A 19,672-nucleotide genomic window follows, 5' to 3' on the forward strand; every position below is an offset into this window, starting at 1 on the left:
ATAGGGTATGTTGCAGAACCAATTGTTCTTTTCGAAAAAACAACGGTGTCGCAACCGGGTGTTATTGTACTTTACTCTGTTTGTTTATCTCTGCCGATATATATATTAATATATATGTGGTATTGAGGTGTAACCAAAATGCAGGCAATGAGAGTTGTTGTATAAAATATTTTTAATACTGTTTACTCTGGTCCATGCAGTTGTTGTTTTGTTTCAGTCCATTTCACGATTACATCTGATAAGCCTCTTTACTCTATGGCAAAACGTTATTGTTTCCATTTTTATTGTTGTTGTTGTTGTTGTTTGTTATTACAATTTCGTATGAATCACATTTTCATTCTATTGTATGTTGAAAAAAAAACAAGTTGCAAACTTTCATTTGGATTAAGCAAATAAGTTAAGCCGGCTTTCTGCGAATATTAATTATCATAATCTTCGAGCCAATATATTACGCGCCAGGTAGGAGCAAACTTTTTACTCGAACGGTAAATTCTTGAAGCTAATGATCGTGTTAAAATCTGGCAGGAATTCCGCGTAAATTTCCCACATTTACTCGAGCGCCTATGGATTGTCCGTTCGAATGATGTAAAACAGACCTACTCATGCATCGCGTGATCGTAAATATATGCGCGGGAAAGATGAAGCTTGAAACTATATTTACTATGGAATTGCGTTTTGCTTTGAAAAGGTGTTCTTTTTATTGGTAAAAGCGCACAGAAAATTATAAGATGTTACTGGTTGGAGATTAACGAGTTGGCAGAAATATTTGGGGATATTAGAGAATATGTGTTTGAAAAAAACTGAAAAATAAGAAAAAGGAGTTTGATTGGATTGTAATTAAATAAATGAAAATGGTTTAGGATGCACATTATACGTTGATGTCCAATAAAAATACTTTTTATTGCATTGGAGTACATAAACCATCAAAACTAAACAATTGGAATATGATTTGTGTACAGCTAGAATAGTATTAGCGATAATTTGGCGCGTTTTTAACATGGGAATTTATGGCCACGTAGCTATTAATTAAAAAAACACAAAACATATAGCTTTTTTTCATCTGTATACAACTCATATAGGTTGTTTTCGTTCTGGTCATAAAAGTCAATGAGTTAAACATAATGATCCAAAAAATGCGTCAACCTTTATAGCGCTCCTTTTAACTTTAGTATGCACCTTAAAACTAAATGTTCAGATTTTCGTTGGAAGGACCAAGCATTATGCATTGGAAATTGCATTCCAAACAGTCACTAACTTCATGATGTTTTTTGCATCTCTTCAATAATAAATGGAGCTTGTCAAATATAAGAGGCACATAATTAACAACCTGAATCTGGAATGCTTTGTAGGTTTGGCACAACAAACAAAGTGATCTGCATTTTCACATGGATTTAACCTAGTTGATATATCACTAATTCGAAATAGAGTAGTGATATGTATAATGGTGTCAGCATAAGTGTTGATTGTTCGTTATTGTAAGAGAAAGTATGATGGATAAGAGTATGTAATGAAAAATGGGCCAAAGAATCGCAAGACGTCACGCCGATCGCGGAGTTACTTTGTACAACCATCAAAATTACGTCGACGCTCTCGTCGAATTCGAAAACGCTTATAAACGTTTGTCAAAGAATGAAGACGTCTTCGCAGTTTTAAATTATATGTGTTTGGTTTATATGGAGTTGGGACGATATCATGACGTCCTGTTTTGTGCCAAAAAGCAGTCCATGGTCAGTGAACAGTTGCAGTCCTGTATGTTACAAGCGGAAGCGACGTTTAACATGGCGAGAGCGTATGAACGTCTAGGGGAGTACCGTACGTCGATAGCGTTGTGTAACCGTTGTTTCAATACCGGAAATCCACCTGATATATCACCGCTAGCCGGATACACGCATTTGTGTTTAGCAAACAATTACTTCGGATTAAGTGACGTCAAAAAGTGTTTAAAACATTACGACATATCGTCTCACGTTGCACGGATTCTTTGTGACGCCGTTTTAGAATGCCGTGTGTACATGGGACTTGGTCAAATGTTTATGGCTCTGCAAGACAATGTGACGTCTTTGCAAAATTACGTACGGGCGTCAGAAATAGCGCGTCAGTTTACGAAAGATCATCCGTGTGCCAAATATCAACGTCGTGTATCGGTGGAGATGGCGGTTGTATGCAGCCGGCTAGGAAGACTGGGAGAGGCGCTGGAAATGTGTGAGGTATGGGTACCAACATTAAGCAGACTTAGACCAGTCAATGTAAATCATGCTAAGGTTCTTTATTATATTATTAATTCTTCGTAGAGATAAAGCTGGGCTATATATTATTACATTTTACGATCATGATAACATAACCAGAGCCTTGTTTTAGAACTGTGCTAAATCAATCTGAATTAAAGAGGTTTATTTATATTCGACAAGTTTGAAATTGACAGGAATTGCACTAAAACTAATATTATCATATGCGTGAACGAAATAATTTCATCAAAATACGAAATAAGTGCACACTTGAAGTTAAGAAAATAAAAATAACATAAATAACACAATACTTATGGAAGCCCATTCAATAATGCTCGTACAGCTTAAAATCGTCATTTTTAAGGCATAACTTTGTTTTTGGCGTAAACTGCGTTTCAATTTAAAAAACGTAAGGACATTGATCGCATACTTTCTGCCCGTAATTTTACGGGTGTATCTGTGAACTCAGCAGCGTAATGTTTACAATTAAGACATTTTAATGAAACGAGCCCTGGGAGTGTAATGACTGTTAAAGTCCAGTGACCCTGTGGCTGAAAAGGCAAATAAAGGAAAAAATAGAACAAATTAATTTTGCGCAAGAAATATTCAAAGAATTCCTATTCCTATTACCATTGACATTATGATTAAAAATAGCTGATGGGTTTTCAGATGCCTCTCGCTTAAGAACATATCCTCATTAAACGATACATGATTTATAGAAGTGGTTACGATAATGGTTTTTCAAGGCTTTGGAGGATGTTGCTTACTTATTTGTGTTTTCTCTAGCGGCTGATGGGTTTTAATTAGCATTGAAAAATAAAAACACACAGCGGTTCATTTATTTGCTTACAACTAACAAAATGCACGTATAAAATCATATGTATGTACAAGTTTATACAAATACAGTTAAGCTCGATTCTGAAGAAAAGCTGATATAATCACTTTAACGGTAATGTTTATCGAACATATTACAAGATTCTGAATATTAAACGCATCTGGCTTTGGCAGTCTTTTTCTACTCACTATTTTTCTAAAATCGCTTTATTTCTTCTTAATCCATGCTTTATGTTCAAAGGATTACGCTTACATTACTAAGAAATGTTGAACAATCAATTATGTGAAGAGAGTTTTTTTGTTACTGTATTGATTCATTCCTTTAATCTGCATTGAACGCAGCGATATTGGCTTCGTATTTTGAGAGTATTTTTTTCTCTTACCGAGTGAATTAAAAATAGAAAACAGTGGATTTTTTTCTAAAACGGATTTATTTCGGACTACATGCGCATTAATGCATTAAAGCGCATACTTTGGCACCAAAGCCGCATGTTTTTGCATTAAAAGCGCAGTTCTTTTCCACATTTTGAGCGCATTTTTGCGCTTAAGCCGCATGTTTTTGAATAAAAAGCGCATTTTTTCTGCATTTTAACCGCATTTTGGTAAAAACCGAAGGGTCGGCAGTTTCAACAATATTTGACAAAAGGGCCGCAGTTGCTTCATTCTTCCAAAAAACGTTCATACTGTTATAAAAAATGTATGGTTATGCTTGAATTTAAAACAGTATACATATTCGAATGTCTTTCAAATTTTGGCTGTTATTGCTAAATTGCTAATCGAATTATATCGATAAAATGTGACACTATTTTGACACCTTTTTGGAAAAAAAATTTGTTTACCAAAACGAAATCGGCGAAAGAGTTTCTTTAACTTTAAAATAGAAAAATGTTTTTAACGATCTCGATTTATTTCAGGAGGCTATGAAGCAAGCTCTTGCCCACGGGGACAGGTTGGTCCAAGCCAGATGCCTGCTGAACTTTGCTGATATTCACAGAGATCGACAGAACTACTTGGTCAGTAAACAACAAATGCATTAATCGACGATAATTGAACATGAAACACAAATCAATACGCAAAAATATACTGCTTTTGTTTCGTAATTCAAGTATTTAAATACAAAAATATTTGCTTCAAACGCTTATTAATCGATTGGCCAAGGAGGCCAAAGACGATCGTACTGCATAGGTATCCTATATGACTTGTACTTATTTTTTTGTCGCGAAACATATTGATAGCATGACTGACATGAAACACAGCTTTTACTATTTTGATTGTGGACGACTCCGCTGCAATCGAAGCACCACGGTCATTTTTTTACCGAAAACAACCTCGGAAGTATAATGACGGTTTACTATGTCAGATTTGTTTTACATTTAAAAACGATGCAATTAGATCGCGTAGTAATTTAAATTTAGCAGCTAAGACTAGGGACTTTATGCAATTATAATACAATTCACTGGGAATCAATCAGAACCTGGAAATGAATATTACACGTTAAAGCACTACAACTAATAAACACTATTATTTTAATTTTACGAACTATTGCTCGTGCAAACATCCGAGGTTCGTCGTTTGACGAAGGTGCACGAGGTGTCCCGTTCGGACTCCGCTACCCCCGTCGCTGACGACTGTATAGTGGTTTTAGTTGTGTGAGGTCGATCGTAACACAATCAGCTATTAGCGAAGGTATTCCTTTTATTAGAAAAAGAGCTACAAAATAGACGGATACAATTCATCGTAAGACCTCTTGTGTATATTTTACCAGTTTAAACATGCCTCTTTCTTACTAATAGATGTTCGGTGTTAGATAGGTTTGAAAGTTGAAAACATACGAATGCGCTCCAATAAACAATAGGATACATCTGTTTCTTTTTACAAATATTTTGAGAAGGGTTTAATGGATAACATACCAAGGGTTTTAAAATGAGAGGCTTTCGTATATTCTTCTGAGAAGAAAAGCATAAATGAAAATGCATAATCTCTAGTATAGAAATCTAGGTTGTAACAGTCAAGTTCAATAATTGAAGTATAATTAAAAACATTAGCCACATGTTGGTTGGAAATAGACAGAAGTATGTGCACTCCTTGAAATCCGACAAAAGAGGGTTGTTCAAAAAGTTTGGAAACTGTTTATTTATCAAATAGGTTTTTCTTATACGATCCTCTAACATAACACTTCACCTGCTTATATGCTGTATGGTGAAACTGGACGATACCCATTAGAAATTACCATAAAATGATAAAATTCTGGATATCCATTCTTCGAGGTAAACAAACTAAATTATCACATATTTGCTATAAGTCTATGCAAAATGATAATTCCAGATCTTTTAAATGGACAGATCACATCAAATCAATTTTAGATAATACTGGGTTTTCCAATGTATGGTTAGAACAATCTACAAATATAAACCCTAATTTACATAAATGTGTTAAACAAGTCCTTATCGACCAGTTTAAACAAGATTGGCACTCTGTAATGAATAACTCTTCTAAAGGCAAAAACTACTCACTGTTCAAGGAAACCCTCGAATTAGAAAAATACTTTTTAAATCTTGCTCCTAATTTGAAACTCTTTATGAGTACATTCCGTATGGCGAACCACAAATTCCCGATAGAAATAGGAAGGTATAATAATGTTGACTACGCAGAAAGATACTGTCATATTTGTAGGTCAGACCTTGGTGATGAATACCACTACTTACTAGTTTGCCCATCCTTTTCAAATGTCAGAAGAAAATACCTACCAACCTATTATTTCAATAGGCCAAATACAATTAAATACAAGGAACTGTTAACTTGCACAAATGTTAAACTATTGACAAGAGTAGCCTTATTTGTGAAACATTTAATACGCAACGCATGTCAGCCAGTGAAACTTCTCTAGGTTTTTGTTAAATTGAATTATTTATACTGAGTTCCCCAATAACGTTTGTAATTTATTTATACGATATGCTTGTCCAAGGCACAGCCTTTGAAATCTGGCACTATATTGAATATCCCTTTATCCCTAATATTTTGTAAAGATATTTAAAATAACTGTCTCCCTCTTTTCCATGATAAGATATATATTCGATACATGTACGACCATGAAAAAAAAAACATTTTATTTCCGCCACTCGAGACAAAGCCTCCCTTTTTCGTATTAGTATAATTAAGCTTTTATTGACACTGCTGACTAAACTTATTTGTCCTCATGTTGTCATGTATGTATGACCTGAGTGTAATGAAGATATTTGTTGTTGTTGTTGTTGTTGTTGTTAACATCAAAAAATGTTGGTGAATTTTCCTTAAAGTTTGAAATAACATTTGTTAAAATATTCTCGTGCACATAGCCCAGGACTTTAATTTATGTTAACACAGATGGAATTGCTTTTTAAGGGACTGAGCATGACAGAACCAAGGGATTTTATTCAATTTGGCTTTGTGCCTTTTAACAGGGTTTATATTTGATTTGTCTACTTCTCGGCTTCTCCCTGTAGTTTTCATTGAAACGTTGTCCTGGGTTCCAAAATAGGTTATTTATCAGTAAAGATATGTGATTACATGTTTCAAGAAAACACATATTGTATATTGTAATGTACACTGTAAAGAAATCATTATATTGTGATTTAATTTGCTTCATTCGAGCAAGATATCCGAACTGAAATAACTAATTTTCCTTTTCAGCGTGCTTATCCTCGCTACCAGTCTGCATATTCTATTGCCGTGGAAACCGGGGACCGGAAATGCCAGCTTGACGTTCTTTCCGGTATGGCGCTTTGTGCGTTTGGTGCTCAGGATTTAGAACAGGTATTTAAAAATGAGGCAGAAAGAATTAGGGCCAAAGTAGCCGAGTTCTAAGGACCTCATGTGAAACATAACCTAAATGTGAAATTTGAATATCTATATTTTAACACTGTGACGCCTCTACGACTACTAAGATTTGAAGAATCTATATAAATAGCACTGCCCTATGAATTTGATTCTTTAAACAGCATGTGTTCCTTTCGATCGTTTTGCAGGCTGTTGAGATCAACGGAAAGGTGCTGACGTTATCCAAGGAGTTAGATTCAAAGGTAAATGTATTTAGATAGATCATGCAGCCCCGATGAAGTAGATTTTCTTTTACAAAGATCCTAAAAAAGTGGTTTACGAAGCACCTCGTTCTTGCGTATTCGTATAACAATATCTCTCCCAAAAGTATTAACAGCTGTCTAAAATATTTCAAGATCAATCCTCTGTCGTAACCCGTAACACACTCAAGAAAAATATTATGTTGGAAAAGGTAACATTAATCCTTTCACAATAATAATTGAGGCTGCAGAACAAATAACAGGTGCGTTCGCATCTACCTCTAGGGTATGACATCAATTGATTTTTTTAAGCAATTGATCTACCGTCCTGTTCAAACATAAACCTATTGTATCTGTTTCCTTTACATATCTTTAAAATCGGGTTTACACTTTAGCAGGAATCATAGCCTTTTATGCTTTGATGTTGGCAGGATATACAGAGGCATACGCTACCGCCATTTGAAACCCTGAACAATAGCCCCATGTTAACAATATGGCAAACTTCGGTAATAAGTACAAAATACTTATAACTAAGACGTAAGGACAGCTTTTAACAGCCCTAAAGTATTTTCTTTTTAAAACCAGACGCCCAATGGGAACATACCGAGCACGTTGACAGGCGATATGCTCTACCATGCAATTTCAAAACAAACTATAATAAATTTGAATAATTAGCAGATAAGTATAATGATATAGCTTTTGGTAAAGATCATTTGTCATGCATTCACTTTATCTATATATCAACAGTACACGGCGTTTCTTCATGGTGAAACGTTCTTGAACAGTTCTAAGATCAACACAAGATTATCACTTCAGCGAATAATGCGAGTTATATACTAAGCGATTTGTTTAGAAGTGGTTACATAAAACCTTGAATCCGATGAAGTAGATTTATGTATATAGAGATTCCTGAAAAGTGGTTTACGAAACAATGGTTTATTGCGAATTTATCGCAAGATTACTTTCCAAAAAGTATTAACAGCTGTCTATAATGCTTGAAGATTAATTCTCTGTCGTAGTTTGTTACACACTCAAGAATGATTTTCTCTTGGAAAATGTTACCTTATCCCTTTCACTAAAGATATTGTAGAACAAATTTCAGGGGTGGTTGTATCTCTAGAATCTGTCAGCCTTTGAAAAACAAATTAAACTTTAAAAACGATTGAACTGCAATTCTTTTCAGACGTAAAATATAATTTCTTTTCCGTTCAAGTATATTTAGACAAAGGGTTTGCGGGACTCAGCCTGTTCATGCTCTGCTTATGGCAATATATACATTGTCCTTGGCAACTGTCACTTAAAACCCTTTACGATAGCCCTATGTTAACAATATGGCGGACGGCGGTAATAAGTAGAACATAGTTATAACGAATGCGTTTAGACTGCTTTAAACAGCTCAAAAGTATTTTCTTTAAAAACCGGACGCAAAATGGCGACAGGTCGAGCCGTTGAAAGACCCTTTGACACAGGCATGATGCACTCCATGTATTTACATAGAGTTGAACAATATATAATAATTATGATGTCTAGTATGACAAAGCATTTTGTAATGTTCTGTTAACTGTTATTATACAAAGATTGAGGTGCACCTCTCAGTTTATCATGTACTCTATCTATGTATCAACAGTACTCATTTTAACTTTGACTTTAAAGCTTAACTCTCACAGATTTACCATTTTTACAACTTCTTTATTTTTTGTCTTTGAAAGAGCAATTTTTGGCGTAAATATCTGCAAACCAATGATATAAGACAGCTGACAAAAATTCAGATTGTAGATTTTCATATTTCCGTTCGAAAATTAATGTTTTATGGCCTAAAATGTTTTAAGAAAAATGCATAAAACATCATTTTTTCACTAAAATACAAAAATCTGCGATCTAATTTATTGTCAGCGGGGTTTTTAGCTGGTTTCCATGGATTTTCGCAAAAATTGGCTCGTTCCAGGACAACAAATAAAAAAGTTGTCAAAACGTACACTCTGTGAGAGTGCAGCTTTAAAGTGTGACCTGTACCTTTAAGGTACAAACCTAGTTCTTGTGCGCAACACGCCTTTTCTTCACAAGGTTATTTCTTCACCGAATAATGCGAGTCAATGAGATATGTGTTTAAAAAAGTTTGCATAAAACCTTGAATCCGATAAAGAAGATTTATGTATATAAAGATTCCTGAAAAGTGGTTTACGAGACAATTCTTTATTGCAAATTCATAGCATGATAACTTTCCCAGAAGTATTAGCAGCTGTCTTCAATACTTTAAGATTAATCCTCTGTAGTAATTTGTAACACACTCTAGAATGATTTTAGTTGTCTCTTTCACTATTGAGATTGTAGAGGAAATTACAGGTACGTTCGTGTATATGTCTAGAGTCTAGAAAACTTTGATAAAGTAATTTAAACTTTCACTTTCGTTCCATTCAAATGTAAACTTAATTATCTGTTTCATTTTCACGTATTTAAAAAAGGTGTAACTGCTTGTCGGGGCTCATCTGTTGCTGTTTATTCACATCATTTGGCCGGCTATACAGTCTCATAGGCTACACCCCTTTAAAAACCTATATGATTACCCTTATTACGTTAACAATATGGTGGACCTAGTTCAAATCAGTTACAACTATGACGTTAATATCGCTTTTAACAGCTATCAAAACTGAGCTACTTATAAAAGAGAAAAAAGCTTACAAACATAACCGAAAGGGACGTCAAAGTAAATTTGACGCTGTGAAAGCAAACATGTTTTGGAAATATCTTACGCGTTAAACTGACTTCTTTTGTTATGGCTTTTTAACAAGTTTTCCGAAACCATTTGTTTGCACTCGATTGCCCTGCCATTAGTCTGACTGTTAGCATTGTTGTCCTTCTTAGTTGTAGCCCCTGAAAAATGACTAGCTATTACCTTCTTCTTTGACCTGTTTTGACTTGTTGAATAAAATCAGAGTATTATTGCTAGAGATGTATCTCGTTATACCGATAAGCTTTCCATATAGACCTCCTTTATTATTGGCACACCACTTAAATAGACGTCCAATGAACGTTCGGCTGGGTTTGTATATAGAAGGCCGAGTTATTAATAAAAAAAAGTTAAAGTAATCGTACACCATTTTTGTCAATGTTAGATGATGTAATGTTTGGAAACGCAGCAAGAACTTTGTAAAGAAATTAAACAATTTATTGTAGTTATTTCAGCCCGTTGGAAGAGAACATACAACAAGTTGATCAATATGTTTAACAGCTTGTCTCTTTGTTTTTGTACGAGTATATATTCCTGTTAGACATGTCATATCCGGTTGTAGTTGACACAGAATATTTGTTGTATTTCTCAAAACTTACATCGAAATTTATTTGAAAGAAATATTTTCACGAATAGTACAGCAATAAGTTAAACTTTAAGCTTTTCAATTTTCACGAGAGAAAAAAATAGCACAACTTGTGAACACCGAGATAGTTAGTAATTTTCGGTCGCGTTGATGCTTAAATGTAATAAAAATATTAATTTGAAATTCGCGTGGTAAACATAAAATAATAACGTCATTTTTAACCCAGCATAGTAAACGCTTAGTTATTTTTAATTAACAATACGGGAACTTTTTACTTTTAGATCAAATCACTTCGGTCAAAACAACAAAGAGTAAATAACACGATTTTCACCAAAAAACACACACACGTTTTTGTGTAAGTTTGACAAATGTATGATTTCAGCTAGACGTGTATGCATGCACTGAAAACATACGACAACATATATCTCATGTTTATTTTCAGTTGTATATGTTAAACTGACATAGATAACTTTGTGATCTTTATATGAATATCATATGATCTTTCAGCTGTATACGTTAACCTGCCACAGACGACTTTGTGATCTTTATATGAATATCATGTGATCTTTCATCTGGATATGTTAACTTGCCATAGACGAATTTGTGATCTTTATATGAATATCATGTGATCTTTCAGCTGGATATGTTAACCTGCCACAGACGACTTTGTGATCTCTATTTGTATCTCGACTCGCCGGAGGTCTCTTGTGTCCACGGTTTTCATGTTCGACAACTCTTGCGTGATCTTCAACTATACTGTGGCGTGTGTGCAGAAATTATAGGTGAAAAAGACGAGAAAGTACGTCCACTGCCATGTTATCACATTATTCACGAAAGGTGAGCTCTTGTGTCACTTGTTTTTTATATTATCATTTTTTGTAGTGTTGATCTGGTATGATTATGATTCCCTTCCGTTAAACAAGTTTTAAAACAAACGTTATGATTGTTTGAGTATATAACATATTGGTGTCACAATGTTTTTTTTCTATCTTTATCACCTTTTGGGAATGAGGCCTATGACATAAGAGTTATAAAAATGGTGACATGATGCCCTTATAAGTCAATGACTATTAAACGTGTAAACCGTTCAAGAAAGTAGGTTATTGCCTATTGCATTGCTTTTTAACACTGCTAAAATATGCAACAGGGATGCATGTGTGCTTTTAAATATACTTTTGTGAGAAAGTTCTCCGATGGAATTGTGCATATCTCTCAAAAATATCCGCCTTATATGCTATGAAAAGGCTTAATTATTGATTGTCTTAAATTATGTTTGGTTTCAGTGCGAAATGCACTAACATCACTTCATTTCGGTTCTTTAACGTTCTTGTATCTTTAGGTGTCTCGTGCACTTATATCGACCAACATCATCTACAAGTCTTCCAATGCAGCGACGTCGCCCATGTCCAACCTGCCGTCATAGGACGTCATCAAATCCTGTATCGGACTTGGATATCGAATGACGTTATAAGATCCATACGTGTTACTCAGAGAAAACAATTCTGGTCCTCAGCGTTATGTTTAAACTTTAAAGAATTGTAAATGACACTCCTTACAGATGTTGATGTGCTTTATATGTGCTAGACTTTATTATGCAGTTGAAATGTTCTTGTATGTACATAACATTTGTACATATCAAATTTCACTAATGCTAATTTGCAGTTGTTCATATAGCTGTTGTTACTCTATTGTTTTTGCTTACATTAAATATGTTACACATGGTTAGAATTTATTTTAATTCTTGTTTTTAATACTTATGTCAAATATTATGTTCATTGAAATGGGAAGTTTTAATTAGTTTTAATTTAATTAACTTTAGAAAAAATAATTTCGAAGTGATTTTTTTATTCTATGCGTTTTTGCCATGCCTTTGATATCCATTGTTCCTCGATATTCTTTTTATTTCTTCTTCATCCCTCGTACCGTTAGGTCGATACAATGGAAACATCGAAACAGGGAAACTCCGCCTGAGGACCACACGCAATATTGGTTGGTCACTACATTGGGTCATACACACTGTTTTGCTGATCAATAAAAAAAAATCTGTTTAATACCACCTGGCGACCAATTGTAATTTGTAGACAGGTACAATTGTAGATATCTGTGATATATCCTTTTTAATTTTCACACTCCATTTTTTGTAACACGAACACATTTTATTAAGTAGAACTCTCAGGGTTCACGAAGGTCACAATATGGCTACACGACGTCCTATTGACAGTACGATGCGTTCGTGCTAAGTCACGATAGCGTCACGTGACTTCATAATATAAAACATTGTCCTCTACTATAAAATATGGGACAGGAACGTTTATAATTATGTGAAAACTACAGAAACTACCTCAGTAGTCGAAGGTTTAAACATAAAACCCGTTTAATGGCACACTATTTTAGATACTGGCATCGTTGCTTGAATCATCAGAGCCGACATCAATCCTGAATAATTTGTAGTCAACGTCGACCATCGCTTGTAATTTCTGCACATAGAGAGAGTATTGCGAGCACAGGTGACCGCCACATGCTTGCCATCCATAGCACCACGCCATTATGAAAATTGCCATCGCTTCTTAAACTGCTTAGCTGTTGTAGGACACTACATCACCTTGGAAGCAAACTAGGATTTGATGGCATCACATACTTCATTTATGATGAAGGAGATGTTGTTCGTAGCAACTCTGAAGTTTAATGTGACCAGGTGTTATACTTGAGACGAGGAGGGATACACTTTCTGCACCATGTGTCCTTCTTCTCTTTGATTCCTTCTACCCTTCGCAGGACGTCATCGTAGAGGCCTCTGTGACGTATTGTGTAGTTGTAGAAGGCATTCTTAACGGCTGTCTTCAGCTCATTGAGTAGAGTGCTTTAGTGGACACACGGTTCACTTCATTTGACAGACAGCCGTTTCCTGACTCACACAGACATCGGTTAACTCCTTCGCCTCTGTTTGCCCCTTCCATGAAAGTAAAAAGTAAATCAAGAACAAGTGTTCCTTGTCGACTGTTTGAAAGGAAAAATGCAAGAACTGAAAAAGTGAGAAGATATAATATTTCCTGTAAACAAGAGGGCCATGATGGCCTTGAAACGCTCACCTACGCAAAGGGCCACAACTCTATGATAAAGCATTCATAAAAATGTTGCAATTTAAACATATCTTCACTGATGACGATGCCTTGTTTTTAAATTTGTTAAGCATCATGCAATGCAACTGTATAGTTTTATTGAATTTGGCCTGGTAGTTTCAGAGATGTTTTAAAGCAAATCAGTAAGTCCGCCATTTTATTGTTGTTGATGTTGATCAATCTCAATGAATTGTTGTATTTTTGTAGTGGGTCAAGCAATGAAGCTTCCTGTAAAGTTTCATTAACTTTGGACAAGCAGTTTCAGAGAAGATGTTTTTTTAAGCAAAACTGGAAGTCGGTCATTTTGTTGTTTTTAACCAATCGTGACCCCTTGTTGTATTTCTGTAGAGGGACACCTGTGAAGTTTTATTGAATTTGGCCAAGTAGTTTCAGAGGAGATGTTTTTAAGCAATTGTTGACGGACGGACGGACGACGGACAAAGACCGATCACAATAGCTCTCCTTGAGCACTTCGTGCTCTGGTGAGCTAAAAAAGGTGCTGGACCTTTAAGAGTTGCTCAACAAGTTAGCTGAAGTGCATCAAAAGAAGCAATGTTGCTGCCTTCTTCTTCCTGGTTGTCTTATTATCAAAGTTTATCATTCTGTATGAACTTAATTGTGATTGATTGTGATACAAACATTTTGATAGAAACACGTCCATTATTATTCGACCCCGTCGTGACGCCATCATGACCTTAATTGGGTTTTAAATGCAGTGATATCATGAAGAAGTGAGTCAAATACCGTAATAAGAACACTTGAAAAATCGGAGAGACATACCAGAGATCCGGATGCGATACCCTAGATCTTTGCAAATACAGCTCTTGATTCTTTAACGTGCTCGCTATAAAGCACCGATACACGGAATACAACTTTCCTGGGTTGAACCAGTACTGACTACACATTTTTCCCTGTACTACCTTTTTATGCCGAGCGCTAGCAATGAGCTACTGGTACTGTATTTACGTGTCTTTCGGTTGGACGGACTGAGATGCTCATGACACATGGTAATCGCTTGAGTTACTTTAAGTCGGCTGATTTTTCTGAAATTGTGGTCAAATTTCAATGTCATAATGCTATAATACCGCGGCTTCATGATGGCAGCACGACGGCATTGTGAGGGCTTCATGTAGTCGTGTTGCCTTCCCTGGACCATCGGACCGGTTCTTGTTTTGTTCGTATTGTATTCGTCGAACAAAAATGCCCGATGGCACCGATTGTCACTCGATGTAATGACAAAGCTGACACGATATGACAAAGTGCCCTCAAGATGGTCGTACAAAGGGCAAAATGGACACACGAATTCAACACAAAAATGATCCTTTGTAAGGTTCTTTTGCAGTTTTAAAGCCAAATATTTTGCAGCCGCTCATGGAGTTGCTGCCGGGGTATGAGAAACTCCACCGATGTTCTCACGATCAGAGCCGATTTTTAACATTTTCTTTTTCGTGGATCCATCTGGTGTCAATTTCAGGACAGTGTGACAGGCATGATAATACAATTAATTTGTTAAATGACGTTTACTGCTGCAGCGAAATACATATCCCCCTTCTACGAATTATAAGGAGTTTGATGGGAACTTGACCACAAAGTCAATCTCTTCCTAGTCAGAAAATGCGCTACACTGATATACTCATGGATATAAGTTTCCTTATAGTGCTGAATTACTATCTCAAAAAACTCCATTAATATACATAGCCGGACATTTTTCGGATCTCTATTTTCTGATTGTCATATATTCTGTTCTTTGTTGGGTATTTTATCCTTAGTATCCCACGTTTTTAAATTGAGACTCGGATAGCCTTCAAAAACTTCCTTTTTGGGAAACCAATCGAGTGATTAGAAAATGGAAAGACATTTCGTTTTGAGTACGGTAGGCGCAGTCGAGTGAATTCAAGGCTTTAATTGCGATGTTTGATTCGCTATTTGCCATTTACGAAATCATTCATTTATTGATAGTTTTGACTTTATAAAGAACAATCGTCGTTATAACTGTTTCCATAAGAATTCCTAACAATGCAAAGTCAATATTTTATTATCCAGTAATATACTTCATAAAGATGGGGTTTTTATTAAGTTTTTCTGATGTTATTAATGATTGTTTCGTATGAACTATTTTGAAATTATTCAAACTGTAAACTATGGATTCCCATATCGGAGATATTTATAGAGATACTATAAAAGCGCCAAAGGAAAATAAAATATAAACAAATATCTTAGACATCGATAATTATGCATCTACGTACTTCACGTACAAGCTAAGGAGCCAAAAACTGATTATGATCGGAAACAAGATGTTAATGTGTGTTCAGTAGCTTTCCTACATTCCGATTGTTTATGTCTCAATTACGCCTTAAATTATGTGACTTTTTCGAAATACTGATACAAATGCTTTGTTGTATATCATACAGCTTGGAGAAAGAGATATATTGAGAAAATGTTTCCCTATTCGGGGAGTCAGATTTTTTAAGTCGCCTAAGCAGGCAGGGCAATGCGGCAAGAGAGTCCGAAGTGGTTGTGGCAGGCGCCATAACTATTTTTACTGTTTTCACCATAGCTTTGCCCTACTTCCATCTGACGTACTGACAAGTTTGACCATATATCATTGAAATCTTGAAATAACGTATGAAGTTATTGTATATAACTTTGAAATATTAAACTGACCCTTCTTTAAATGCCTCAATTTGAAAATGTGTACTTGGTTGTGTATTGTTTATTTTTTTGTTTCAGTATTTAAAACAAATAAAGATCGTTAGTACGGCTTAAGTGTTTTTATTCAATATATTGGTCAATATTTCATATAGTTCAAATGACAACAATCACATTTTCTTCACATAAAAACATTCTAAGGTCTATATTGAATATGAAGCCTGAAAATTTGTCTATGACCATGTTTACACAATATCAGAACGCCAATACTGACCCAGTTCTAACAACTAAACATTAATAAGCTCATCAAAATTTACTGCGTTTTATGAATGGCTATGACAGTCTTAAATCATCGATATGAGTTAATTTGCGAGTGATACGAAAATACAATTTCGCAATGGACAATGCTTATGTAACTTAACGATCATGCCACTTTTTATATATAAACAATATGCAATTAATGTGTTTACGTGCTTTGTATATAAGCCGTTTTCCTTTCTTTAAAACAGTGAAATAATTATTTACTGAATACTTAGTGAGACACTGATCATTATTATAATTCAATATGCTTCAATATTTGTGTTTCATTTTTGCTACTATTGGAATAATAGCAGGTACTTTTTGTATTGCTATAACCATTATATGGTCAGATACCGGACCGGACACTAACAGTCCCATCATTCTAAAAACGATCATGTTTCTTATTCAGTTGACAGAAAATGATTTGTTATCGTGTTAACATAATAAACAAAAGGCTTCAACTAAAACGTGGTGAAACTTTTAGAAATGTTTCGTTACACTTTCGATTACAGATAATGAATTATTATAGGAAATCGAAAGTACTTGCTCGTTATTTAGGGCACTTCTATGCATGCTTGTTTGAGAGTTTACACTTCGTACTTAATGAATGACATAATGTATCAGCAAATACAATACGTGTATAATGAGTGAGTCTTTTGACTTTGACGATAATGTATGAGACTAAATATTTCGTGTATAATGTATGGGACTATACACTCTGTATGTAATGTATGAGACTATACATTTAGTATATACTGAATAAGTCTGTCTTATTCAAATATAATGTAGGAGTCTATACACTTTGTATACAATGTATGATTCTATACACTTCATATATAATGTAGGAGTCAATACACTTTGTATACAATGTATGAGTCTATACACTTCATATATAATGTAGGAGTCAATACACTTTGTATACAATGTATGAGTCTATACACTTCATATATACTGAATGAGTCAATACACTTTGTATACAATGTATGAGTCTATACACTTCATGTATACTGAATGAGTCAATACACTTTGTATACAATATATGAGTCTATACACTTTGTTTATAACGTAGGAGTCTGTACATTTCGTATATATTGTAGGAGTCTGTACATTTCGTATATATTGTAGGAGTCTATACATTTCGTAAACAATGTATGAGTCAATTCAATTCGTATATAAGGTATAAGTGTATACACTTCGTATAGATTGTAAGGGTTTATACAGTTAGCATACAATGTAGGAGTCTATATGTTTTGTATACAATGTATGATTATATACAATCTGAATATATAATGTAAGAGTCTATCCACTTCGTATCGAATGAAGAAGTCTTTACACTTTGTATATAATGTATGTGTCAATTGTTTAAACAGAGACAAGCCAAGTAGGCAAGTCTATGATATATAGAGTTATACCTAACTTATATTCGTCTTTTACAGCTCGACACATGGATAATTTTCAAACTGCTACATATCTGCGTGAGCATTTTCAAGGACCAACTGAACAAGACATACCCTCATTCCAGGAACAAGGAAAAATACCCTTAACAATCGGATGTTGCCTTGTGATAGCCGCTATTCTTGCTATTTTTGTTAAATACATGTATGTAAAGCTAAAGACTTGCAATCCCCCACCTGTTACGAAACCTGTGTTTGTGTAAATGTGAATGTATTCGGAAAGAGTTGATTTTGTTCAAATACATGTATTCAATTATGTTAACTTGTATCTTGCTCTTTATACTAAAAGAAACGCATTCTAAAAGGAAAGAAAAAAATCTAGATTGTATATAAATCGAAAATTACCTTTTCAAAATTTATGTCTAATATGTATACAGGAACGATTGTTGGTCATTATAATCACATTATATACATTCTGTACTCAAAAAAATATTCTTATTGTTACAGAATGATTTAAAATCAAAAGGAAAACATTCCTAAAAATGGAATCTGGTTTGACCAGACAATTAGAAAGGCTAAATGATATAGATGAAAGGAAAATGTATTTCAAATTTGGACATGCATGCTTATCTTTAAAAAGAAATGCCCTCTTCGAAAACTGGGCGTTTTTAGACAAAAGAAAAAACAACAACAAAGTATCAAGGTGCAATTCTAGTTATTGAGGCCAATTCTCAACTATGCCTGATGGGTTTATGTTGTTTTCTTTGAAAACGGAGCATGTGCTCTGTAAACCAAGTCACCCAATGGCCACTTGACATCTCTGAATATTTGTTTGATAATTGATTCAAGTAAATGTTATAACTGTCGCGTTGGACAGGTTTGTTAGGGTGATTCCAGCCTATGCCTCAGCCGTGGTGAATATGGCAAAATATAATGTTTAAATCAGGTTTCTTTTGAACCTGAGTAAAAAATTGTAGTTTCACATTACACAAAAATTGAATGTCAAATGTAGCAGTTAATCGTGTTGTAGACAATATGGGTGATTCGCTTCTGTTGGCTGGATCTCCCTGTTGTGTTTTTATCCATCATGATGCGCGAATGAACGTTAGATGTGTGTTACCATCAACCCGAACGACCCTAATTTTTGCGTCAAATTTAGGTCCATTCTGGTCCATTCCGTCCATTTCAGGAGCCAATTTCATCTGAATGATAAGGTGCGTATAGGTTAAAGAAGTAAATAACGTCAATAACACATGTACATTGAATGCCGCTGTTACACGAGCTAGCATCAAGGTCAGACACCACTTAACAAATCGTTGTATATTCTATAGTCAATTGACCAATTTGCACGCAAGATAATTTTGATTTATAGTCCTTCATGACCCCAAACATCACATATGGGAAGAAAGCTCCACTTGTCTACTTAACAATAAACAACGTTTTAAAAGTGACGTTTCTCATGAGAATTATAAAATTGGCTGAACGTAATCACTGCGTATTTGGTAAAATGAACATATCGGATGTACGAGTACAATTCGGTTAAAGGTAAACAAAAAAAGATAAAGTAGATCCGGCACGTTCAACCTGTTTTTAAAACCACAAACCATTGAGCTTCAAAGATGGAAAGAAGCGAATTTTTTCATTCATGCCCTGTGTTAATAAAAAGAAATAAGGCAACTAACAATGAGTTGGCACTTCCGAATTGGTGTCAATTTTCTTCAAGGCCATTGGGCTAGTACGGTATACAGTCCGGGTTTTGCCTGACTGACGACAGTACGGGTA

At 34.8% G+C, this 19,672-nt stretch overlaps 1 protein-coding gene across 1 annotated transcript; it reads left to right on the forward strand.

The window, feature by feature from the left end:
• The first annotated feature begins 1,210 nt into the window (after nt 1-1,210).
• Nucleotides 1,211-12,013, forward strand: LOC128239405 (43 kDa receptor-associated protein of the synapse-like). Its single transcript, XM_052956032.1, has 6 exons — nt 1,211-2,207; nt 3,974-4,072; nt 6,729-6,851; nt 7,064-7,117; nt 11,066-11,265; nt 11,768-12,013. The coding sequence occupies exons 1-6, from the start codon at nt 1,515-1,517 to the stop codon at nt 11,889-11,891; spliced, it is 1,293 nt and encodes a 430-aa protein (XP_052811992.1). The 5' UTR covers nt 1,211-1,514; the 3' UTR covers nt 11,892-12,013.
• The last annotated feature ends 7,659 nt before the right edge of the window (nt 12,014-19,672 follow it).

The sequence above is a fragment of the Mya arenaria genome, chromosome 6 (genome assembly GCF_026914265.1).
Source record: "Mya arenaria isolate MELC-2E11 chromosome 6, ASM2691426v1".
Taxonomy (NCBI): Eukaryota; Metazoa; Mollusca; class Bivalvia; order Myida; family Myidae; genus Mya; species Mya arenaria.

What these genes read in the sequence shown, in the direction of transcription:
- LOC128239405 (XM_052956032.1), top strand. Translation starts at nt 1,515, where the DNA reads ATGGGCCAAAGAATCGCAAGACGTCACGCCGATCGCGGAGTTACTTTG. An exon ending in AGGCGCTGGAAATGTGTGAG is followed by an intron (nt 2,208 to 3,973) that starts GTATGGGTACCA and finishes GATTTATTTCAG; the next exon opens with GAGGCTATGAAGCAAGCTCT. An exon ending in GTGCTCAGGATTTAGAACAG is followed by an intron (nt 6,852 to 7,063) that starts GTATTTAAAAAT and finishes ATCGTTTTGCAG; the next exon opens with GCTGTTGAGATCAACGGAAA.